Raw genomic sequence first — 26,494 nt, 5'->3', positions numbered from 1 at the left:
GCCACTTGCTTCGCCTAGGTTCGTCGTTGGGCAGCACATGAAAGGAGATCTCCTCACCGGCAGGGATGTCGCACTCCCTCGACGATCTGCCCGTACTACATGGGCATTTCAAAACGCAGCAACGAAATTTCATTGTAAAGTACTCGAACAAACTGAAGTTTTCAGTGGTTGTAAACTGGAAACGAGCTCGTAACGACAGCAGCAAGCCAGTACCATTCGAAACTTACGCGACGACTGGCACTATCTAGTCGCTTCTTGCTGTTCCTTACTCCCCTCGTTTCTATTTTTACCTTTGCTGGTTGGCGATATGACGGCCAACCTCCTGTGAAGGGATTACGATACGAAGCAAGGTCGCGGCTGTGCGTGCTGGAACGGTTCGTTGGCCCCGAAGAGCCTCGAACCCGAAAATTCGTCTGCGCGACGGCGAGATGACGAGCTCGGCCGGCGCTAGTTTCGTACGCATTGGCGCACACGCTTGCGTGTTCGTTCGGAACTTCAACCGTTCACTCCACCGTTCTTTGTCATAAAAAGAATGTGCAGTGTGTTTCACGGGCATTTAGCTCGCTATGCAAGCTGTAAGCCCTGCCTAACATGCGTTTGCTTTTGCCGGCCTCCGCCAATCGCAGAGCATTCCCAAGTGACATCACAGGTTCTGTTGCGGAAAATGAGCTGGTGGGTCGCATGGTCATTTCCTTTTTTCCTAATTATGTAGCTTATTTGAGCGAAGTTTGCGTTATAAGTGGTGTCGTTATGGTTCTAACGAGGCAATCTTTCGAATGAACCAAACTTGTGTTTTCTCTTCATGGCTCCTTTAAGCTAGGACATCCCGGAATAGATTAGCGTTCCACCGGGAGGGTTCCTAAACATCAACAGCTAACGTTCGTTTAACAAAAGTTTATTCAATCAATCAATCAATCAATCAATCAATCAATCAATCAATCAATCAATCAATCAATCAATCAATCAATCAATCAGTCAATCAATCAATCAATCAATCAATCAATCAATCAATCAAACAAACAAACATCATATATAACTCTGTAGTTACATGTACTTGAGAGAGTAGATTTCTCCAACAAAGCCGCATTGCCAGAGGGACTCTGAGGTTACGGTAAAATCCGGTTCAGAGCTCCTCTAAACCAAAGCAATGCATGTTGTGTCGGGCATGTGATACAGTAATTGTCTTCACGGAACTTACGACTTTTGATAATTACAAAACTACCTTGGAAGGGTTAATATGTTTATAATGGTCCATTTTTGGGGTCATAAACATGCGGGTGCAACAACGGAGCGTTATAATGTTCTATGCGAAGTGGCGCATAATGCAATTGTCCTGTGTTATGATTGTATACTCAATGTCCCACAGTTCTCCTCGCATCATGACTGGACAGGCAGTGGCGTTGTCAGCGTTGCCGGGTCCCCATGAAGCTCTTCGCCGTGCTCGAGTACGTTGTATGCGGAGACCGAGAAGGTGCATTCCTCGGCTTCGCTGGGAAGACCTGTTTAGAAGGAAAAACGAAATTCGTTGGTGTAAGGAAAGTCATGCCAGAAGATAGACCCACAGATTGATGGGTGGAACATCCAGTGCTCAACACGCACAACACAACACGACACAATACAGAAATAGAAACTGTGGGGACATTCGATAGGTGGCGGTGGTTGTTCGTAAAACTAGTTTAAAGAGGCAAAAGTAAGTAAACTGAAATAGAAATCGTTTATTTTGTAGCTTTTGCTTGTATGGGTTTGCTTGTAATGCTGCTTGTAAGCAGCTATGTATGGGTCGTTAGCCCACATTACGTGTTAGTTCACAAAACGCGACAAGACTCTGCGGCGCCAACGTCGCGTCGGGCTGCTGTGACAGGGCCTTCGATGCCTGTAACCAAGCCATATAGGTTCAGTTGTAAAGATTTTTCTAGTAGCAATCGCACACGAGTTCTTTTGCTTTTTCACGTAGGGCTGCATGCTGCAACAGCAACACAATAGATGCCGTGCGTCCCCTTTCACAGGACACTCGGGGTATCAAAATAGTTGACCCAAGCAATGAAAGCCTAGGTGGTATCTGCAGACAATCGGGGTGACAGTCGAGGTAGTCTGGGAGTCCGCACCTTCCAACAGTCGCCGCGTTCTAGCACCTGTGGATGTCGGCATGTTTATCGTTTTTCGGCGGCAGCTGTGAAGCCGACGTAAAGGAAAGGGAGTTTCTGGAGTCACAGTACGTGTGCGTCTTTAAAGTGAGAACACAGCGCTGTGGAGCTACAGCCCTGCACTCGAGAAGTTTAGTGCAATGTTTTTTTGTCAGAGGCCGGCTGTGTAAGAGAGGGGCGTGAGCAGCAATGCAGGCGAGTAAAACGTTTCTATATTTGCGGAAAAATCAAGAAAAATAGCCTAAACATTCTGGACAATGAGCTGATGAAGAAGGTGTGCAGTGATTAAAATGCATTGCAGTCTCAATTCTTGGCGTGGAGGGTAAACTAGCACGTGGACGTACGTGATTGCGCGACGTAGTCGCTTCTCGCAAAGTCGGTTTCGGCAGTAGACCCGACGGCATTCTAAACATGAAGTACGCAACGAGGGAATATGTACTCAAACTATGATCAATGTTTCACGGGAATGATTTTAAATGGTAGAACGAACGTGCGTCGCGTGAATCGCTGGGGAAGCGAGAGGAAGAAGAATGGGGAGAGGGTTAGAGCTTGCGCAGGGAAAAATTACCGCCGTCTCACTCCCCTATGGGCAAACTTTCCCGATACAGATCAATATGAGCATCTTTCCCGCACAAGAGATACGGAAATCCAATTTTTGCCCTCACTGTGTGAAGCACGTAGAAAGTTTTCCTGCTGCACTGAAAGAAATGGATCTGACAGAGAGTTCATATTTACAGTGAGTAGAAGGAAGGTGTTGTTTAAGGGGCCGTGAAAAGAACATACATTTTTGATTACCAAGAAAGACCGTTTTGTCCCGATAACAGTAATACCAATTTTATCGCTAACTTCGAACAAATAATGAAAGTGTTCAAGAAAACATGTAAAGCTATGACGACTCCTTCGCCATTTTCCGGCACCTTTGCGATGGCGTCACTTAATCTTGTTTGTGCGATCGGCGGACGCCGTCCCTAAGCCTAGTGCTTTCGAATTAAACAAAGTTGTACTTTGCCTTCATTGCCCCTTTGACAGAGCATCGGGTGCGTCGGTTGGTTATGGGCTTCGGAAAGAATACTAATTTACTCTTACTAAATAATACTGCGTATGTTTTCGGGTGTCCTGGGAGAAAAAGCTGCTATACCGAGGTAAAATATCGACAGAATAGAGAACATATCGGCGGCGACGTGTCAGGAAAGTTCACAACTTGTCGGTCTGTTGGGCTCTTCGGAGGAGATAAGGTACACGCTTTCGCCCGGTTTAGGGCCGTTATGCGAAGCGCGCGTAAAGCTCCTGCAATCCTGAAGGCAAAAAATCTGGCAGAAAATTTGAGCTGGACACATTTCGCGTCTCATGGGTGTTGTACGTGTCTTATTTATTTTCGAATTTTTCAGAAAACATATTAATTCAATCATCGCAATTAAAAAACTGCACATAATCCGAAATTGTGAACAATAGGGCTGTATCCGCGCTGTAGAACCCGGGCGAAGTTTCAAAGATGCACGCCATTTGGGCGTTTTACGGTAAAGTAATAAATTCGCGTTGTTGCGTTATTTGGAGTTGTTTTACACAAAGCCCGTGTAACGTTTGTCCATAATCTTGCAAGGACTGCGTAAGGCAGTCAATTCAAATGTGCCGGGCGTATACATGGTTCACATTATCACCAATGTGCAAGCAAATTTGGCTTTCGTCTGTTTCAAGAACGTACCTATATCAACTGTCGAAAGCCTTGCACGAAGATTTTGCAATCACGAGGCGCTGCGTGGATGAACTAAATGTAGCATCAACGAACAATTTGCACAGCTTGGTTTCCATGTTATGAGTGACTGGGGGGAACGGGGTAATGTTTAAGGGGCTTAGTATCCCTAATACCTTTGATGAATGGTGGTGATTCATGGCTTGAAGGCCTTATGCGATGAATCTTACACGTTTTCACGGTGTCCTGAAGGACGGCTTCGGTTGAAATTGGGCTGCCTTCATCGTATAGTTTGCACAGGTGTCCTGTGGTTTCTCGTTCTTCTTTACGAACAGGCGTTCTTTCCACTCTTCCCTAAATTGCGTAAAATGTACCAACTTAACGTTCTTCACTAGTGGCACTGGTACTTATCGGGGAACAATTATGAACCACGTCCCGTTCATAATCAAGGGTAGCGGCGTGTAATTCTGTTTCGCTAAGCCCTGCACGGGGACACGCGCATGCACGGACAGGCACGTCGTGCAAGTAGTTGAGAGATACCTCCGGAACTAAAACCTGAAGGTCTCAATGAACATCAATGCCCCAAGGGACGGGGCTGAAGCCTGCGAACAAAGTTCGCCTTATGCTCACCTGGAACGTGAAATCCAGGGTACTTTGTACTGGCAGACGTTGTTGGGCCGTTGTCACACGACCAGAAAATCCAGTAGCCGCTCAGAGGACCGGCGGTATCGGTTGGAGGGCTCCAGGCGAGGATGTTGCCGCTCAGTTTAAGATCGGCCGGGGCTCCGGGCTCTGAAATGACAACACCGTCCCGTGGAAGCCACAGAAAATAGAGTACTGTTGCTAAATAAAAAAAATTCACGCATCTCCACGAAGTGAACCATGACGATTGGGCGAAGCGCCGGGGATCGTTCTTACCGTAAATCACCCGAGGCATTGCCCACCCGCGTATGTAAATGAGTGACCACGCGTGTGTACAGTATACACGATTCCAATCCAATGCGATACAATTCAATTTAATCCAATCCAATCCAATGCTCTTCGCGCATGCGCAACACGGTGTACACAGCGAGGTCCTAAGGTGCTTCGCCCATAAAAGAGGTAGTGCGATACCTTCTCCGCTTCGGGCTATGCGCAATGTTATGCCAGCCGGTAGTGCATCATGATAGCGACGAAAAAAAAGGTCAAACAGCACTCCACAGAACTTTCTAACATTGCCGAAACACTCTGACTACATAGTTAAGTGTTCTTAGTAATAGCACGGTCTTTCAAATCGTGCTCTAATCTAACGCCACAGTCTTCATCTATCACCTCTACGAACAAGAATTTTTTCCCCTGCACATGTTCACGTTGAAATAGCAATCACGAGTACCATCAGTGCATATCTCCTGCAGCTCAAGCATTGCGGGAGCCTTTACAAGTGAGTTTCCCACAGGCATGCAAAAAGAAGTGTGTTCCAAACCGCATGCGATCAAGCGAAAACCATTATAGCCCGTCAATTCACTACGAACACATCTTGATGTGGTAGTATTTTCATCGGGGCTTGATTACACAGTACCGTGTATACCTTGCAGCTTCGGCGATTCTTCCACTTTAAGGCTGTCCGCATAGAGCTGTATGATCTTCCAGACGACCCGCAGCAATCGGAGTCCATCTACGGCTGGTGGACGTAGATGGACTCCGATCGCGATAGAATGCACGCCATAAAACCATGCGGACTTTCGCTTATGTGCGTTACGGTTTAAAAGGTGGCATGTAAGTGCCTGTATTAAAGCGAAGCTTTATACGGGTGTTCAGATGCGTAATAAAGTGAAGATTTAAATGGATAGGCGAAAGAAAATTCCGCGATCCCATGTACGCAGAAGGCTCCCCTGGCACAAGGCCATGAGCATGCTAAAAAAATGTCTTTCTAATTAAAACTGATCTTCTCCGCAAAAAACATCTCCACTAACTTGAAACCTGGGAAGGGGCGAAGCATGCAGTGTATAAGTGTTTTCTTGGCGCCTTGGCGTTTTTGCCCACGGACATAAAACTGTTGTGGGGTAGAGGTATACAGCTTTGTTGTAAAAGTCTCGTGTCTTTGAAGCACGAAGCTCGAGGGTCCCGGAGTTTTTTTTTTAGTACGCGTTACGAAGCATTCCAGCGCGAGGTCTAAACTAGTGTCGCGGTGTTTGTTTAGTACGCGTTACGTTCTAGCGCGAGGCGTAAACGAGTTTCCCGGTGTTTTAGTAACGTGACTACATGAGACGACGATTACGACGACGAAAGGAGACGCCAACAGCCCCAGCCCCTAAAACCAGGTTGCAGAGGAGTTGTGAGTAAGGTGAGATATTTACTCGGTCTATAAATGACGCACCTGCACTCCAGCATCTACAGGCACGGAGAAGTGGGAACGGCGCATCGGAGGGAGCGAAACAGTCTCTGTCGCAGCAGAGCGCCCGCGCAGCGAGTTACTGCGCGGCTCAAGCGAGAGCGGCGGGCAGGGGCCGGTGCCGTTCGGGCGAAGCACCATAAACGTGGCAATGGCAAGCACCGGCCGCACGTTACATAGAACCGGGTTTTGCTTCGCGCCCTCCTTGTGCTGCGTCCAGATTCGCTATCAATCCTTCGTAACACAGTTAGAAGACACTGAATATTTTCTATTTTCGTTTGCGGCGGAGATTTTTGCGAAAGCTGAGGCCTTACAAGCTAGAACAGTTTAACGCCGAACTAGTTGTTAGTTAGTTGTTAGGCTGACTGCTTCGCTGCCTTCGAAGCAAGCAATCCAGGAAAGATGCAAGAAGTAGTGCATAGTGCTACGTGCGACAGCACGCGGTGAACAAGTCTGATTTGATCGTAGGATTTAACGTGCCGACGCGACGCAGGCGATAAGGAGCGCCGTAGTGGAGGGCTCCGAATTAATTTTGACCACCTGGGGATCCTTACGGGCGCCAAATCTCGTACGCGCGGGCGTTTTTGCTTTCCGCCTCTATCAGAAAAGCGGCCTCCGCGGTCGGTAACCGAAGCCGCGTCCTCGTGCTCAGCAGCACAACGCCTTAGCCACTGAGCCACCGGGCGAACAAGTTCTGCAGTGAATTCAGTGCAATGCAACAACCTTCTCCCTCCTTCCCCAGTTGTTTGAACGCTTCAATATTTACAGAGGTGCATGGTATTGCGATCACAACTATGCTCCTCATTTCGTTCTGGAAGTCAGAGAGGAGCATGATATAAGGCGACTATTCATGGCGAACAATCCCCATCTTTCTTCTCAGGGTGGCCAGTGGCATTTATACTCGCCATTTAGTCCCATGAAAAACGAAGTGTCTCTCGTCAGGATGATGAACCTTTTCGTGTACTCCTGCAAAGACTTCCGCAGTTTGAAAGGCAAGATGGTGTTAGCAAATGATACATTAGAAATGATGCCAGTGGGGCTTCTGTGGACCGTTCCTTCAACTAGATTTGTTCACCACCTACTGTCGATGATACGGCGCAGGCCACAAAACATGAAAGGTCAATCTTTTTAGCCATCAACTTTCGTTACGGCGTTAAATGCCGTGAACGTACGGGCACGCGGTCATAGTGAGGATCCCTTACGAATTAGTCAAGACACCCCAAGTTGAGTTGAAGCCACTGTGGGGATGAACATAACTAAACAGGACGGCTTCTATCCACACAGCAGGAAGCTAGGAGGACTATCAGAGCATCGTGAAATTTCTGTCGAAGTGAACCCCTTTCAATTTTTCTTAGGCATTTTTAAAGGAACCATGAAGACAAAATTCAAGTGTGGTTCATTCAAATGATTGCCTCGTTAGAATCATGCTGACACCCCTTTTAACGTAAACTTCGCTCAAATAAGCTTTATAATGAGGAAAAAAAAAGGAATGATCTCGCGACCCACTAGCTAATTTCCCGCAACATAACCTATGAAGTCATATACGTGCCAGCTCTGCGCTTGGCTGAGGTCAATCAAAGCAAACGAAAATTAGGCAGGTCTTATCAGATTGCCGAAATAGCTATTTGCGCTTAAATTTAAAGCACGTTCCTTTTATAGCAGTAAGAACGGTGGGGTAAACAATGAAAGTTACGAAAGCACACGTAAACATAGAAGTACAGATGCGTACTGCTGTTGGTTCTGCGCTCACTACGCTTGGTTAAGCTGCGCAGCACTGCGGGGCTTCGGGGTTGTCTCAGACGACACTGGCCGATTGACGCAAGCGATGGTGTCGTACGTGACCATATTTGTCGAGCGACCACCATGTTTCACGAAACTAATATTTTCTCCATAAACAAAAAAAAAGACAGTTTTAAATACGGTCACAAACAAACCAAAGGCAGAAAACGGCTTGCCGCGGTGTGGTGGCGCCGTCTAGGGTGACTAACAGTAAACAAGTCTCCGCCCCACACCGAGTTTAGCGAAAAGACCTGTTCTTATGATGTAATTGCGGACGTCGTTCAAACACACGTTTTGGTGCGAGAATAAAAATTTTAGCTTAAAATTGATTGATTTCGCAGTGAATCGTTTGCTTCCGGACAAGCGCTGGGGCACTATAGAACACGAAATCTCTCGAATAAAGCAAACTTGTGTTTTGTCTGCATGGCACCTTTAAGGACAAACAAGATGACATAAAATGCAATTCGGGGAGGCATTAGAACAACCTTACGTATAGGCTACGATTCAACCATGGCAGCCTTACCTGATATTGCTGTTGCGACACGCACGATGGTAGCGTCGCCGCAGCCAAGAGCATTGCATCCTCTGAGAACGATGTCGTATTCTTTGTATGGGCTCAGCCGAGAAATCTTGACAAACCCGGCCTTGAAAGAGGAGTTCCACCCGCGAAGCACGACGACGGCGCAGTCGTTTGAACTTTCGCAATTCACGAAATCTGTATTGTTGGCGGCAAACTAAGCAAAGAGGCGGGTAAATAGTAAATGTGAAGACATTCAATAAAAGTTGGCACATTTAGTGACTAAATAGAATTTCTAGAATAAAAAAATTCCAGGTGATCGTGCGATATAATGCGAAATGGCCCCGTGGCTACGCCGACAGTGCGCGACTTTAAGGCAGACAATTATCTCGCATCGCGGCTATGCGGTGCTAGGATCAGCAGCCAGTTGCGAGTTTTTGGTCATGCAATTTCGCGACTAAGAATGTGTTCCAATTTTCCGGTCACGTGGTTTTACGATTGGCGTTCATTTGCAAACCAGTGGCTGTGCGGGTTCGCTGTCTTGCAGACGAGCACTGCGAAATACGTTATCAGATAAAGGCGGTTTCATATGCCCGTGTGTTCCAGATTTTGGCGCACGGTAAAGATCCCAGGTGGTCAAAATTAATCCGGAGCCTTCCACTACAGCGCGCCTCATCGCCTGTGTACCGTCGGCGCGTCAAACCTCATAATTAAAGGCAGTGTCACGAGCGCGCACTGTTGATTTCGAACACTAAACCCATTATGCGCAGTACTTGCTATTATTTCGACCTCCCATTTTGGCCGAGTTTACCGACGCTTTCAGCGAATGCCGACAGCGCCCCGGGTGCGCGTATTCTTTCTCGAGCTCCTTCTTCTGTCAACTAATTTCCTTGGGACAAGAAACACGTAGGCTGGTAGCCTGTGCGAACACCTACCACCGCTACACGGCGCGCGCCTCCTCAACGGAGAGTGGGCACGGACAGGAGAAGAGAGGGCAATACGCCGCCATATAGGAAGGTGCTAGCGCATCGTTTGTAGCCGTCTAGCCATGGACGAGACAAACACGACATAAACTGCCCCCCACTCTCCTCCCTCCCTCTCTCTCTCTTCATATCCTTTGAAACCCCCCTCACTCCCCCTCCCTGGACTGGGTTGTATGAGGGGGAACTCCCCGTTGAGTTCAATAACATCCCCTGTCCCCCACTCTCCTCCCTCTCTCCTCTTTCCTCTCTCCCTCTTCCTATCCTTTAAAACCCCTACTCCCCCTCCACGGACTGGGTTGTATGAGGGTGGCCTCCCCGTGGAGTTCAATAACATCCCCAGTTCTTTTCTCTTCCATCCTTTCTTAAAGGGGCCCTGAAAGGCGTTTTGAGCACAGTAAATTGACTAGCGCAATCGTTAGATTGGGTCTTCAACATCATCTGTGCCAAGTATTACTCTTTTACGCGCAGCGGAAAGCTCACACTTTTGTTGCAAAGTTTGTCGCTTTTTTCTCACCCTTTCCTTCGTGTTTTTGGACGCCGCCATCTTCACATGTCTACATCATCGATTCCCAGATGTTCGTCATGAGCTAGACATCCTGCTATTGGGCGGCTTTTTCACGCACTTCCGGCAAAGAGATGAGTCGTCTGCTCAGCGTCGACTCGCCGGCTGATCTGCCAGCGGAGTGCCGGAGTGCTTGGACATTTTACGACAAACGAAACAAGTGTAAACAGACGCTTAACCGTTTGTATTGAATGCGACAGGGCCATAACACGACATGAATATTCTCTTACTTGAGTACGTTTCATAAAGAAAGCGTTGAAGCCCCGTGGCACTTCTTTCTTGCAATCGCAGAGAACGCCCTGAGCCGAATGCCCGGGTTTGACGCATACATTTTATTCAACTTCCAAACAATCCAGAGATGCGTTTCGAACGAACACAACGTCACAACATGCGTTGCAAGTCCGAACCGCGATTGACAGACGATGGGTTGCGTCCTCCAGCCCCTCGTAAATTCGGCACTCACCTCGCGCGCGGTTTGCGGGGACGAACAGCACGTAACTCTGGCGCACAAGCCGAGATGGCTTTTAGCCACGCACACTGCACATACGCCATGCGAGGTTGAGTCGTACGCCACTTGAGAAAGATAATCCAGACCATGGGAAGCACTATCCACCCGCAGAAGCACAACGTCGCATTTCATCGCGAAACAAAGGCGTCCACAACACACACACCATCGCCTCCTGTAATGCCAAACGCATCTCGCACTTCCAAATGGGAGTGAGTAGTATGCCTGCAGTGCCCATATGCCGCGAGGTGGGGCCCCAAGCTGAACCGAGATCACGCAACCGTAACTGACTTCTAGAGCGGTTTGTGCCTTGTTTCCAGGGCAACCGATGTTTGATATTGTCAAAGAAATGGTGCTCGCTCCAGCGCTTAGAAAGCTCAGAGCCGCGGAGGAGCATGTTTTGCCAACGTTGCCGCTCTCCACCACGCGTCGCCCCAAGCTGAACTGGCGTTTTGTGCACAGGTTCTGTATCGGTTTAAAATGTCTTTTTCACATGCCGCCGCCAGGAATTACCACCGCCACAAAATAAGACCCGGCACCAGCGGGGCCACATCTGATACGGCGCTTTTTGGATAAACAGTGCGCTGTGCATCCAAGGGAGCGAGCGCAGGATCCTCCCCGTGCGGCTGTGAGTTCGCCGCCGATAAAGAGTCGCGTGCCGCCGATAGCAAAGTTCTGCAGCAACGTACACCGCGAAAGGGCAAGGCCAGGCCGCCGCACACATGCGGCCAGATTTTTCGTTCGCTTTTCCAGCCTTGAGCGGAGAGCGGGATTCATGGTGTCAACAAAGCTTGCCTGTAGCAGACGGCTGTGTGAGCAGCGCAATAGCGGAAGTACGTCACCGCCGAGGAGCGCAGCATCATGGGAGGGAAGGCTCGCTCGCCGTCAACAGCGGAGAGTAAGTTGAAAGGAGGAGGAAACGCGGCGCGACGATAATACGCGGTTTTTGATTTACGATTTCTCAGCTCATACTCATCGCTTCAACAATATTCTTGCGGGAGGAGATTACTAATACATTGCTTTATTTGGTTACATGTACATCCACGCATCGGCGGTAGGTATTTCAGGACCCCTTTAATAAATCACCACCACCACCACCACAACCACCACACAGGTACCACGTGACCGAACGTCTGGTGCTGTGGAGACGCGCACCTTATTACGATTTCGGTAGAGGCCCTAGTGAAGAGTTTATAAAGAGCATGTTCCCTCACCCTACATGCAGCATACAGGCGCAATTAGGACAATTGGTACGAGTATTCGGTCCCACAGTCGGTATCGCTCTAAACTAGCTTAACAGCTGCGCTGTAAAAATGGCTAAATTAGGTAAACCAATTCGGCTTAAAGCAAAACAAAGCTCGCGCAGTCATTTCTTTTATGAGCCGTATAAAGATATGCGTGCATCGATTGCTCGTAGAGATATGCGGAAGTTGTGCCCTGACTAAGCAATGCACTACACGTCAAGCTTAAAATATAGAGAGGGCCCTAAACAAGGGGGCTCTGTGGACGGCAGGAAATCGAACGCAACTATCAAGGAGCCCTTGTTAGTGGTGATATCGAAAGAAGACAGACGAAAGACGACAAGAAGACGAAAGAAGACATTGAAAGAAGACGTATCCCTTCATTTTACATATTTAGATGCACATTTTCCTGTTCTCTTTCGTCCACAACAAAACTGAGACCTACACCAGCGGTGCACTGAACTTTCAACGACGAGAAAATTGCACATTACGTGTCTGCCTGTCCAGAAACCCTGCGAACGACATTTTCTCTATATTTCGTTGGAGTGATATGCTTAGTATGCGATCGTTTGTGCTTAATTCATCGTATTATCACCAGGTGACTGATTGGGTGCCTCTGCTCCCTGACACGTTCTCTGAGAACCCCGTCCTTGGATTTATTCTGTGCTTGACTGGAAGGCGTCGCTGAGGCAGTACAAAGGGGACGCCTCTTTCTATAAGTAAATCAGTCTTATACCGACCTGCGATTGAAGGCCGGCCGCACCTCTACGCTATCAGATTACTGAGCGGATGGTCTCCCCCAAACTTATTTTGATGCAGGTCGCAGGCCTAATTTGTTAGCTATTTGTATTTTACAAGTGTTTATTATCTTTTTTCTTCACATTTGGGTACAGGCCCACATATACCCGCAGTCGTTTCTAGAACCCAATTTAATATTTTAATTCCTTATCGAAATTTTACTGCACCTCTATAGACCATGGAAATCATTCCCACGTAGCCCCTTACTGACTGTGTTTGGGCACACTTCATGAAATAGACATTCCTTTCGTTAAAAGTGGCCTGTCACTGGTACTGTGAATACTAGGTCTGTATTGTTCACTACGACCTCCAAGGCCAAACCAACGTCAGTGAAAAAAGACAACTTCACAGAGCCCATGGAGAACTGGCGCAATAGCAGATTATATTGTTTTGTCTGCATCAATCCTCACCCCCGTTACTGATCACTTATTCTCCCTCATATTGAGCACGGGTGCCAGTTTTACACGTTAGAAGAACTACCAGTATTCTACTTTTAAATACCGCGGACCATCCCTTGTCCCCTCAGGTGGTATGCTGTAGTCTGGGAGGAAAGAAGCAGATCACTTAGGCAAAAGGGACAGAGTGTGAACGTCAAGACCATTGTTAAAAGAACAGTGACGTAGCTGTAGCTGCAGCGTTAGCTTTGTGCGAACCACGTTGGTTGAAGACCAGCAAGCAGACGCGGGTTACAATGGCACCGGTTAATTAGATACCTTCAAATGGCCAGCGGAATTCCGAAGATGATGTCTCGAGCTCGCCACCCGTGCTGTGGCTGATCGCCTCTTGCTTCGATGCTGCCTTCTTACCAACCACATCACATTTTGTAACAACGTTAACATCTAACGGTACCGCTAACGTCTCTGAAGCTAACCCTTGACTGTATAATAGCGGTTCGGTAAATATAGTTTTAGTTGAGCGCACGCAGCAGCTCAGCGCACGCAAGGAACTTGCGGAGGTGCGTGAGCGCATGCGCAGTACGTAAGTGGGAGCCGCGTGCTTTGCGTGCGCCCGCGAGTTTGGGATTCTTGCGTACGGGTTTTGCGGGCTTTGCGGGCCGGGCACGAGGCCCCTCCCGTCCTCTTTCCGGTCTCTCTTGCCCGTGAACGAAAGGAACAAAGAAACGACGTCTCCACACAAATATAGTGCCTAAAATATATTCTAGGCACTACAAACTGGTTTACGGCTTTTTCTGGCTAGGTTTACGTCTGGCGCTGGCTGACAACCACACGTTTCGGTCGCCAATCCGGCGTTCAGTGGCGCTGCGTGACACACAAAGCGCGCATTTCGGCGCTACCGGTTTATCCACGCATCAACATCTGCGTGCGGTCAACTAAAACTGGTTCTTCGCGGAAACTTCCCTGCGCGCTCTACACTGCCGCTACGTGTGCGCGCAACTCAGCGCACGCTCAACTAAAACTGTCTAATATGTGCACAAAACGCTTCCATGGAAGAATCGTCCTTATTCGCTGACATGCGCTCACATGTTTGCTCGCATCTATCTATCTAACAGGTAGGGATTACCACTTTTTTATTGGACACAATTTATAGCACAGCTTTTGCGATTTGTCCTCATCGAGAACACCAGGCCAATATGTTCTTAGAGTGTAACTGGATTTGTTTTTACCTGCCTATTTGAAACAGATTATATTGATTTCCTTCCTACTAGGGCGTCATTGCGCAGTGAAAAATAAACTTAAAAGCTGCAAAGAAAGTCGTGACCTGCCTGATTATCTTTATTGTAATAGCCGGTATATCAACTAGTTTAACATCCCATTCCTCGTGTAGATGTTTTGCATTTTCAGGCGCACGCCTGTACAAAACCAACTTCAGCTGAACTGCGAAGTGTTCCAGTGTTACCTTGAAAGGCAGAATCACGGAGTACCAGTTATTGGCGGTAACATAACGCGGCGAAACCATATAACCGCATCGCAATATTCTACAACGAGAATAAACACATCGGTTATTGGTGCTGACCACTGATCTCCACTAGAGTTGCTGGATGGCGCTTCGAGCTCTCCGGCGCACGGCCGCCGGAAGTTCGAGCGCTCGTCCCGGAAGTCGGGCCGTTCCAGCATAGCGCATGCTACACATGGGCTGGTTTCGCACGCATTCCGCTAAAAATTCCTGCTTGTTGCGCCGTCAACGGCACAAGCAGACCAGAGTAGTCGTCTGGGAAGACATTCCACTTGGAAGTATTAAAATATTCTGTACGACGTGCGTGATACGCAGCGAAACGCAAATGTCATATCAGCATATCAGTGTCGTTTTTAAGCTGCGGCTAGCTCTTGTTAGGCAGATTCCCTCGCTCTAAGCCGGATTTATACCGGCGTTGGGTGGCGAACTTATACCCTAGTTACACGGCGAAAGTAACCGCATTGAAGTTTAACCGCGGTTATCGCAAACTGCGGTTTTGGCTGTTACACGCGAAATTGCAAGTTTGGTGACCGCGGTCACTTGATTGTGAGCGTAACAAAAATAAATTACCACACAAATAAATTCACAATAAAAAAACATTAAGAGAACCTGTGTAGACAAAAAAAGTATCGTTAAAGCAGTCGCTTCTGACCCAAACGCAACGCACTCGCGCGCGGCGAGGAGAGGGGCTTCCCCAACAGCTCGCAACCGGCTTGGTTTGCTTAGGTCTGCTAGGGGTTGGGAACTTTCCGCTTAGCATCGCGGTAGATATTTGACCGCCGCTACCTTTACAACTGCGAATTACAATCCACATAGCACAATTTTTCACCGCACTAACATCCATTTTCTCGCAAGTGGAAGTTCTTTTCCGCGATCAGATTGATTTCGAAGGGCGGCGATAAGCTGTTGCTGCCGTGGTCTGGCCAGGGCCGGTTCGGGGAAGGCGCGCCGGCGTGTTTGCAGGCACGGCCGACGCGCGCGCCGATCGTTTCCGAGTGCTGAAAATGCTTCAGGATTGCCTGCTATATCCAGTTTTGGTGAACGACGCGTGGAATTTACATATTTAGCAAGGCTTTTGTCGTAGTTGATCGGGCGGATCAGGAAACGAGCCGCTGCTGACGGGCAGTCGCGCTGATTGCGAGAGCGGTTAAAAGAACGCAAGCGCGTCTTGGGGACAACTTTGGGGCACCCGCTGTTTGAGAACCGTCGTCTCTTCCGACCGCCAGGTGATTTTTTTTTTCGCTTCCGCTGATGCGCCGCCACTTGCGTCCGAACTGACTTGTGCGATTTTGAGCACTGCGGCTGCGGAAACTGCGGTTAGCGTGACCAAACTGAGGTGGCCAAGCTGAGTTTGCGTTAACCATGGTTAGCGACGTAACCGAAGTTTCGTCTGTCGTGTAACGTAGCAAACTGCGGTTTTGTCGAACCGCGGTTCGCTTAACCACCGTGGTTAACTGTGCCCGTGTAACTAGGGTATTGAGAAGGGACAAATGGGCTCCACCCCCAGGCAGCAGGCTCTGCAGTGACCACTTTACTGACAACTGTTTTGACAGAACGGGCGCACAAACTCGGCTACAGCCTGACGCCGTGCCCACGTTGTTTTCTTTCTAGCATAAATCCCTAGCATAAATTTCTAGCATAAATCCCGTTAGAGCTGCGTCGTCTCCTCTCAAACCAAGACCCAAGTTACATTTTCGTTCTCCTTCGCAATTAAATTCTGCTTCATATTAACGTCGCATGTTTCGGTATAGCATAAGATGCGATCTGAACGCGATCTGTATAGCCAAAATGCAATAAAGTAAGAACAAAATGCCAAAATGCGCCAATGAGGACGATTATCAGCGCTTGAGAAGCGTAGCAGACGCCCGACTTCCGGGACGAGCCGTTAAACTTCCGGTGGCCGTGCGCGCGCCCGGCCGCGACAGCGGCGAAGCGCCATCCAGCAACTAAGTGGAGATCAGTGGTGCTGACTAGCACACTTTATGATATGGGCCGACGCAGGCATGTGTGTAGATAGGCATATTGGGAGTAATATGTATGTTGAGCACAAACGAACTCAGTTAAAAATTCCGCTTTTTGATTAGTAAAAAAACTTGTACCAATATTTCCTTGCTTCGCACGCTACTCTTACGGAAAATAGCTAGGACCAGCGTAAAAATATTTTTCTTTTACTCACTTGAAGATGCGTGACCGTGCTGTTGACGAAAGTCCATGACAGTGCAACAACGTCGGGCGCAGTTTCAAAGCCTTCGGTTTTCAGACTTGGGGCAAGAGGAACTGTTTATTGAAAAGGGTAGAAGCTACTCAAGGGGAGTCATGTTCAAGCCAGATGTAGATAAAGTCATAGCTAGAGATGGGTAATCGAAACACCGAATGTTTTGGTCAGACGAACTTAAGCTCTCAAACAACAACAAATTGGCAGTGAAAAGTAAGCGATACCTTATTCGCAAAGAAGCTTCGCATAGTTTTTGGGATCTTCTAGGAACTGCGCTGAATCAAAAACGACCACATTGATTATGTACCCTCTTTAGCTTTGGTATTCCGAAAGGGGCGCTTAGAAAATGCGGGGTGTGAATAAAAGGCCATGAGTTCGGCAACGGCGTCTACCCACGATACAGTTCAATATTTTGCTATACTACCTACCCGAACACAGGCGTGTTCAACGCGCATACCTCCTGCGTGTAAGTAGCTATGTCGTAGATGTGAAATCACGTTCTGCCAGTTGAAGCAGTGACGATGTACCTTTGGGTATTTAAGATTCCTCGAATATGTCACAAACAGCTTTGGTCACTGATCGCAAACGTAGCACAGAAGTGGCGTTGGCAAATCAGGCGCTTATTTTTTTTGCAACTGCTCTCTCTCCAATCGTTTCATTTGCTATCGTCTTTCATCCAGCTGTCCTGTCTTCAATGCGCTTCCATTTCTTGTGACTTCTACTGGGCAAAGGTTAACGTTTTCGGAGCTGCAGGAAAAACTGCGCAAATGGACGGGACGGATGAAGAAGGTAAATTTGTGCCTGTCTTGTTGTCCCTCTTCATCCGTCCCGTCTTTTTGCGCAGTTTTTCCTGTAACTATGCAACACCAACTAGCCCAACAACATGCTTTACTTAGCGTTTTAGGAGCGTAACCTATCAACCAAAGGTTCATGCTACATGGTCTCGTTGCCATGTATTACAGGTCACCTTCCATTGAATAAAAAAGCCAGACATGACTTGCAAAGTTTCTTAGCCCTGATAGGAATACATAACTGTGCACAAATTTTCACGACAACTAGTGTACACTGTAGTGTACACTGTAGTGTACTAGTGTACACTGTAGTGTACTAGTGTACACTGTAAGGACAGTCTACTTACAGTGTACACTAGTTTTACACTACAGTGTAACTTGTTGTACACTACAGTGTTGTACTTAAAGTGTACATATAGCTTGTTACTTACAATGTACACTTACAGTGTAAATCTAGTGTACACTATAAGTACAACAAGGTTGGAAACAGATCATGATGTCCAGCTAAACAGGCGTGTTCGTAATTGCATTTGCTGACATAAAGCTACACTTTGGAGTAAGTGTGCACGCACGAGACCGAAAAATCAGAGTAGCAGACAGCATATTCAAAAGTGAGCGAAAATGAAGTGATTATACGTCACAGGCATAGAAAATAAGAGAAAGGTGAGCAAGGCGTTGTAAAATACAGATAATCCGAACCAGTTGCATCTAATCTGGTAAGAAAGTTAGCTCCTCGTTTTATAAAATGTCGCGGGCAAATTTTCACACTTTCACTATAAAAGTGTGAAAATTTTGGTGGTTGCCGCAATCGAAACTTGAAGTTTGAAAGGATTTTCAGGCACCATGATGGACCGCGAGTGAGCTATTCGTGTTTAGTTTTTCGAAAACTTTAGGCAGCCTAACATGTACTAGAGAAGATACCTGCAGTTTCAAAGCTATTCACAGTATGCCAGGCTACCAGAGCACCATGCCGAAATTCGTTTAATGCGAACAATTCTTATTGTCAGTGAGGAAATTCACGGTAATAATTTGAGCCAGGTCAAATACAGTTTGAAATCTCCAAATTTTGTACCCAAAGGAATCAGGCGCTTACACTTCAGGGACTCTATTGGCAGCAAGTAGGTGCTACCACTCTCAGAAATGGTCATAAAAATTCACTGTGGTGATTCTGACAGTAGCAAAAGCAGGAAATAACGGGCTGGTATTTTATTTTGGGGCGCTTACCGTCCGACCAAGTGCATATCGTGGCTTTTGCCGGACCGCCGTACTTCCTCTTTCCCGGAGCGACTTCCAGAGACATCCGCACTTCGACTTCAAACGACGTGCCATTACTAAGATTTCCTATTGCAAGCGCTTTTTCGGCCGTTGAAACAATCCTGAAAAAGCCAGGTGCGCGAACCCTCACTTGGAACTCCGGACTCAGCTCCAATAATTGCTCCATGAAAGGGCACTTCCATTCCATGTAGATTGACTTGGAGTCATTGGACAAAACCTTCGTGACCTTTGGTACGGGTATGACTGCGATAAAAAGAACACAGCGAAATCGCTCTAAACAACATGATACAAAGCTGTGCAGGCTTACACAACATTTCATTGTTGTAACAACTGGTTAAACATGAATGGAAAGTATTTTTAATACAGTGTAGTAATGTAAGTATTGAGCCGATATTATACCACAGAACAGTGGATAAAACCCCAAAATGCCGGAAGGTGCGCGTTTACCACGACCAAAACCTCTTTACAAAATTTGAGTGCTGTTTGAGTAATCTCGATGAGTCTGAAAATGACTTGAAAAATTATGTGACGGCTGTTATCTGAATATGCAACAATAGATGCGTTCGCTGTCCGGAGTGCCTAACTGTTGGCTTATCAATAAATATTATCCTCGCCTTTCCTGCAAATAGAAAAAAATGTACTTTTTACAATTGAGGCAGCATGTTGACACATTTGTATCCTTTTATGCATGATTTATGTCGTGATACTAGACAATAAAATGACTCAGAGGCAATCGTAATAAACTAACTAAACCTAACACTGAGAAATAAATCAAGCAGTGAGGATGACTCGCGTACACGTTTTCATATCTGCGGCAGGGGGTAGGCACAGGCAAACGACCCCAGAATTGCGCTTCAGGGCGAAACACATGTGCGGATAACGCCACGTTTCCGCACGCGTTTTCCATTTCCGGAAACCGGCCTTGCAGCGGTCATGAGGAACACGCAGGAAGGCTGCAGGACCGGTTTTGGAGAAGGTGGACGCATGCGGAAACGCGTCTTTCTCCGCCCATGTGCTTCATCCTTTACGAAAATTTTTCCGAGGCAAAATGCACAATGTTAACAATGAACTTTCCTGAGTTTGAAAAAAGTACGCCTTGATTGAAAAATAGAGCGCGACTTGGACAACGACAGTAAAGAAGGACGACGGGACAAGCGCTCACTTGGTGGTGGTGGTTGTGGTTCGCGACGGGAAAATGAAAGGAAATTCACTGGGGATATTTTGAGCTCGGCAGGGAGCTCACCTGCATACAACCCAGTGCAGGGGAAGGGAAGTAGAGGGGGAGTGATAGGATAAAGTAGAGAGAGAGATAGAGAGAAAGGTATAAAGAGAGCTGTCAGTCCTAGAACGCTGTCAGTCCGGGCACACCAGTCAATCACTGCACTCCGGGCTACAGCCGCTGCGTGAGGCCGGTCGTCTCCAGGAAGTGAAGCAGATAAGTGAACACTTCCCGTTGGGTTGCCGCAGGTCCCTTCGGGAACAGAAGGTCCTCCATGTCGGCGCTGGGAAGGCCTCGACGCTGGAGCGCTCGGTGGAGCTCTGCTCTCGGGCCTGCGTGGTGGGGGCAGAAGCAGAGTAGGTGCTCGAGCGTCTCCAGTTCGGAACAGTCCGCACATGTAGGGGAGTCCTTGCGGCCGTGCCGGTGCAGACGCTCCGCCACATTGCAGCAGTTCAGCCGCATGCGGAGAAGCAGGCAGCGGGCGTCCCTGCTGATGCGTGCGGGCAACGGTCTGGGCGCCAGGCCGCTCACGACCCGAGGGTCGGGGTGCATCGTCTGCACCATGCGGGCCAGGGCAGTGCGGGCCTCGTCGAACGCGGTGACGTCATCGGAGACTGGGGTGCCCTCCTGGTGGGCCTCCCTGGCGCGGGCGTCGGCGTCTTCGTTGCCCCGGATGCCACTGTGGCCCGGCAGCCAGTGGAGCCGCAGGTCGCAGCCTCGGGAGGCCACAGTGCGCAGCTTGATTGCAAGGGAGCGCTCCGGGTAGCCGCTGCTGTTGGTGGGTTGATCGGCCGCGTGCAGCCGCAGCAGGGCAGTCCTGGAGTCCGTGAGGATGACCGCCCCGGGGTGGTTATGGGGCCCCCTTTCGAGGAGGAGGTCGGCGGCCAGGTGCAGCGCTGCCAGCTCCGCCCGTGTGGAGGAAGTGGGGAAGGGCAGGCGGCAGCTCCGGCTGGCTCCCAGCTCAGGCACCACGCACGCAGCCGCCCCCTCGCACGTGCTGTGCTTGACGGAGCCGTCCGTGAAGAGATGCAGGTAGCTGCTCAGCTTGTCCTGCAGCAGGACGGCCGCCTCTTGGCGGATGGCCTGGGGTGGTGTGGTCCGCTTGTTGCGGACCCCGCGGAGGGTCGTGGTGATCTGCAGGGCCTCCCCGAGCGCTCACTTGCAACTAACATTTATTGAAGCATCGTCTCATATTTATACTCGGCCGGTGTGTGTGCGCAAATTTACGGCAAGCCCAAACCGAAAAAAATGCGAAAAGAAGCATGCCAAGCGCTGTGTGTCCTGTGACGTCGGGGTAGTTTACGAGGTACCGCTGTCATGCGGGGAGGCCTGCATCGGCCAGACGGGCAGTGAATGACCGTGCACGCGAGCATAGTTCTTCTCTTAACAATAATACGCGCGCGCATTTACCCACGCTTTGCGAAGATTGCAGGCCTGTCAGTCCTTTGGAAAAATGCATACCTTTCTCAGAGCAGATTAGAATTCTCGGCAGGAGTGATAATACAGTGGTGAGGGAGCTCTTGGAAACGTTTTATATTAAGCAGAAAGGGGGCAAGTGTGTCAGCGATACATCTGTGCTTTTGCGTGCCAGCGAGTTTGAGTTTTTGAAAACGTCACTTTGATCGCGTCCATCGGTTTGATGCTTTCCATTTAGTGGACCCTAGTGCGAATGCTGCTAATGATACATGTATAAATATGAGACGATGCTTAAACAAATGTTAGTTGCAAGCGAGCGCTTATCCCGTCGTTCTTCTCGTGAGTGTCGTTGTCCAAGTCGCGCTCTATTTTTCAATCATAATGCACCAACTTGCCTAGCAGCTATGTTAATGAAATACGCCTTGTTTGTATCACCTGACGGTGGAGTTTGGAACACCGTTCCGACTTCATCGCTGCAGGTGTCACGTGCGCATGCCTTGACACGGGCTGCATACTCTTTGGATGGCGTGAGGCCGAATACTGGGAGGCTGTAGGACGATGACGGCAGGGCACTGCCGTCAATACTGATGTCCGTGTTGAGGTCGGTCAAGGTGCCAGCGGCCTCTTTAGGTATAGAACGCACGACAAACATATCAACCGGCAATCCGGTTGGATCTCCGAATAAGTTGTGCATGGTCTGGTTCGCATCAACAGCTGGGGAAGCCTGTGGAAGAAGTAACAAGACGGTACCAAGTCGAAAATGACGATAAGAAAAATATCGGCAGTTTGTCGTGTTTTCGCGTGTCGTCTTGTCGTATTCTTGTCGTGTCGTGATCCTGATGTTCTGTCGTGTGTCGTATTCCTGTCCTGATTGCGATGTTGTGTCGCGCCGAATTTTGTCTTGTCGTCATCCTGATGTTCCATCAGTAGTTGCACATGGTTTGAATGTCATCGTAAATGCCAGTTCTGTTGCGACTACAGAAATGTTTGTCTTTGAGAAAATTGATTCTGTCGTTACGCCAGAAATGTGTGTCGTAACAACAGATGGGATTGCGGTAACAACAGGGCTTCTGTTGTCAAAACAAAGTTTTTTGTCGTACGACAGGAGTTCTTGTTAGGTTTTCGCGGTATACCTGTTGGCATTTTAGACTGGGTACGCTTTTGAAAACATTTAAAAATAAAGACAGTAATAACGAACATTTTTTAAACCCCGAGGACGCAGGACTCAGTTGTTGGTGCTACCGTGATCTGCACGATAAACTTTGCTTTTTAATCATGCAGGATGAAGAGGAGTTTCAACACGGGTTGTTGCCACTTGTTATATAAGAAGCACGTTCATTAAATGCACATAAACACGGTTTTTTATTAACTGAATAAAATAAAGATTATATAAACCCGCAATAACATTACGAAAAAGCATGCGCAGAAATGCGTACGATGCGATGAGTCCCCGTAGTGTGCTTTGCAGCATAGGCCACGTGTGCAGTCCTATGCTATAATACTGCTCCTATTTTCGCTACTAGAATCAGCAGGTTGCTCACGAAATTCACTCGGAAGATTGAAACTGGGAGGCGGTGCTGTGAAGATTCGCCATTCGTCCACTCGATTCCTGCCACCGTGACGTTCATATAAATGGAAAACTCTTATTAGCCGTTCGCATTATTATTCTTTAGGCAATAAAAAGAACAACCGAGACTTGAACCTTCCGAAAATGAACGCGCAGCGATTTCTGAAGAGCTCAACGTGAAAGGTTCAAATATTCAAAAAATACTGTCTCACTGACCTTCTGGGCAAGGGAAAGAACTGAGTTGTCTTCCCTCTAACTTAGAATTTCTTCGACTTAGTTAAGCCCCTTAGTTTTCCGTCTTCTTTTGGGATGGAGAGTTACATCGTGAAAATACAATTCCGTTAATTTCACTTTGCTAACGGGTAACATTTTTTGCTATTTTTATGCTTTGCTTAGAGCTTTGACATACTAATCTTCGCACGTTCCCACAGTGTGGTGCTCTGCATTCCGTTACAGAGGCTCTTGTTAAAACGGCTCGCCTCAGCCGGCCACTTACAGGCATGTTAAAATTCTCTATGCCAAGTCGAAAGTGCGCAGGCCGCAAAAAATTCAATGTACAAGAGTACGTCCGGAGTGAGGCTGGAACGTTTTATGCCGGAACGCTAGAAAAAAAAAAAAAAAAAACTCATGTCGTTCTTACTGTCACACAATATTTTGCCACTTTTAAAGTTAAAGCTTATTATTTGAGTTATCTGGGGTAGAGAACGGTTAGGCCTGGCCTAGAACATTTTGACAAAGGGTGTACCTTGAGTGATGCTTCTTTATTGTTTTTCTTTATGTTGTTTTAATTGAGTAAGCAATAGATAAGTTGTTGTTTGTAGGGTTTAACGCGCCGACGCAACGCAGGCGATGAGGCGCGCCGTAGTGGAGTGCGGCGCCGTAGCGCGCCGCACTCCATACCACGTATAAGCGTCGAACTAGGCGTCCGTATTGTAACTGTTCGTTGCCGTTCATGCTACTGGGAAACGGAGTGTGCGGCTACTGCAGGGCAGAGTAGACAACAAAAGAATACTTAACAAACAGGAGAACAGCGCCCAACGGAAGAAACACAAGACTAAGAAAAAATGACAATCCCAAGCACTGACCTACAACTGAATTTTATTTTTCGGCATGTCGCATAATTACGTTGAGAATAACAAAAAATAAAAAGGGAAAATAGGACAACACAATTGGTAAAGATAACCCATACAGGCGTCACACTGCGCCATCGTCACGCGCCACAAGCACGTGCAGAACTATTTGTGGGCCATACAAGGAACTTCTTTTATGGGAGAGGGATAACGAGGGCTTACTGATACAATTTTTAGCGCTCTATTTCTGCGGCCTCAATGATTTCTCTAGTTTCGTTTTTGACTGATTGTTTGACTGAGTATGAAGTTCAGCGCGCCGGTGAACACAGGCGATGAGGCGCACCGTATGGTCTCCGTATTAATTTTGACGACCTGGGAATCTTTAACGCGCGGCAAAATCTCGAACGCACAGGCGTTCTCGTTTTTCGCCTCCATCAGAAAAGCGACCTCCGCGACCGGGAATTGAAACCACGTCCTTGGCCTCAGCAGCACAACGCCATATTCACTGAGCCACCGCGGTGGGTCTGGCGGAAGATTGGAGAACAGCCACTGCAATCGCCATAATGAACACCTAAGTGGCCTGTAATCGCTTTGTTTGCATTGTAGCGATGTTATTTTAATCTATAATTAAGACATCTTCCCCTTTGGCCTGCGTATTTTTTCCCGCAAGACAGCGCGACCGAATGTACGATGCCTTCAACTCAGTTAACAAAACGATTTTCGTGCTTTATGGAGCAAGACTGCACCGTTTTTTTTTGGTTTCATTAATTCTCAAACACATGGCGGAGAGTTTTATGGGCGCAAAAAATACAACTCTCTCACTAGTTCGCTGTGCTATCCTTTTCAAGTTGTGGGCTATCCGATGCATGTAAGGAATCGGAGATTGTTATGACAGGCCTTTGGACGAGCTTAGAATGAGAAAAATCGAAAGGTAGAAGTGGTTTGCTGGCACGTGGTACAGCTGGCTGGCCCAGCAGATGTGATTGCGCAAAAAGTGAAGCTCCAGATATAAAAAAAAATTCTATTCAGCAAATCATGTTTTTACTTTATGGAAGACGGCTTTTGTAAACACGTTGCCGGATTTAAGTTAGCGTGGTACCCTAAACAGCTCTTACGATCTGTAGCGGAATCAATATCACCGAGGAAAAAAAAAGAAATTAACAGGACAGCCAAGCAGCTTTGAATGTTTTTGTTCTTAGGCTCCAAGACGAAGACAGAGAAGGGAAAAAACACAAACACGGCGCTGTCTTCGTCATGGATGCGCTGTTTTCACCATGAACATTCACCAACTTGCCTAGTTCGCCGCAATCGTAAAAAATAAGTCAATTGTAACTCAAGGCTTGTGGTTGTCATTTTTCAGTCTTGCACTTCGTCCGTTGTGCGTCGTTCCCCTCTTCGTTAATCACGCACCAACTCGCCCAAGCCACAACCATAGCAAAATATTATGCAGTGTGTTCGATGGCTACGGTATGCCGAATATGCTGAACAAAGGAAGGATTGAGCTGCTCACGCATTCCTCATGATCAATCAACAGATCTTCTTTGATTTTAATGGTCTGGATGTAAAGGTTAAAGAACAGCTCGAGCGGTGCTAGCCATGTCAGCTCCGAGGCTTTTGCGTAGCGCTGGTGACCACAAAGTTGAGGGTTACATGTACATGCGGTGGCTGTTTTTTTCATTTTATATTTAGTTATTTTGTTTACATCACCCATGCACATCAGCTGTGGAATAGGTGAGTGAGATGCCAAGTTAAGTGGAAACTGGTAAGGTTCCAGCAGCGTGACAAGGCGACTGCGTGGAGGTGACGGCTCCTCAGGCCCTACCTTCTAGCCAGCATAAAACAGTCTCTTACCGAGTGTGAGCGTTCAAGTTGCAACGTTTTTTCGTCGTTCTCGTTATTACACTCGTGTTCCGACCTTCTGCAGTCTGTCACAGTAACCTGAAAAGTGTAGAACGCAACATGGATAATAATTGTTAGCATTGAACATCCGGTACAGCACGAAGGCCTATCCTAATCGGTTCTCAAGAGAGAACTTTCTGCGCGAGTCAATGTCATGTTTTGCTTTACATGGGCAGTGACATTTTGAAGTGGGGAACAAACCGCTTGGTGGCCCTCTTGAAACCATCGTTACCTTTTTGACACAGTCATCTCCGATGAATAAAAACTGCCCGTTGTCTCCTGCGTCTAACAGCATCTTGAGTTGGTGTTAAGTTCGCATGAAGTGCACGCCACTCCGCTCGCCGGTCTTGCGTCACAGTTACCACAGGCAAGCAGGAAACGAGGCCATATACACATGCTACGTGAAGGAACCAGCCGCAGTATACATGAGCGCATCTTTTTATCCCGGCATAAAAGCAATGACAGTAGTAGTTGTTCAGCCCATTAAGCATGTCACCTGCCTCATCCTTCCTGGATAGGACCTTTCACAAGCGGAAGA

At 47.8% G+C, this 26,494-nt stretch overlaps 1 protein-coding gene across 1 annotated transcript in view; it reads right to left on the bottom strand.

The window, feature by feature from the left end:
* Positions 1-820: 820 nt before the first annotated feature.
* Positions 821-26,494, bottom strand: part of LOC144177865 (uncharacterized) — a 51,828-nt gene continuing 26,154 nt past the window's right edge. The window contains exons 9-15 of the mRNA XM_077705445.1: positions 25,909-25,995; positions 21,856-22,144; positions 18,735-19,028; positions 16,681-16,781; positions 8,508-8,718; positions 4,465-4,626; positions 821-1,499 (exon numbers count right to left, since the gene is read on the bottom strand). Of these exons, the coding sequence (XP_077561571.1) occupies positions 1,378-1,499; positions 4,465-4,626; positions 8,508-8,718; positions 16,681-16,781; positions 18,735-19,028; positions 21,856-22,144; positions 25,909-25,995 (1,266 nt within the window). The 3' untranslated portion in view covers positions 821-1,377. The remainder of the gene's footprint in view (positions 1,500-4,464; positions 4,627-8,507; positions 8,719-16,680; positions 16,782-18,734; positions 19,029-21,855; positions 22,145-25,908; positions 25,996-26,494) is intronic.

The sequence above is a fragment of the Haemaphysalis longicornis genome, unplaced genomic scaffold (genome assembly GCF_048455015.1).
Source record: "Haemaphysalis longicornis isolate Haplotype H1 unplaced genomic scaffold, Haemaphysalis longicornis Haplotype H1 scaffold_33, whole genome shotgun sequence".
NCBI lineage: Eukaryota > Metazoa > Arthropoda > Arachnida > Ixodida > Ixodidae > Haemaphysalis > Haemaphysalis longicornis.
Note: the sequence above shows the minus strand (reverse complement) of the source record. Positions and strands in the feature narration are given on the sequence as shown.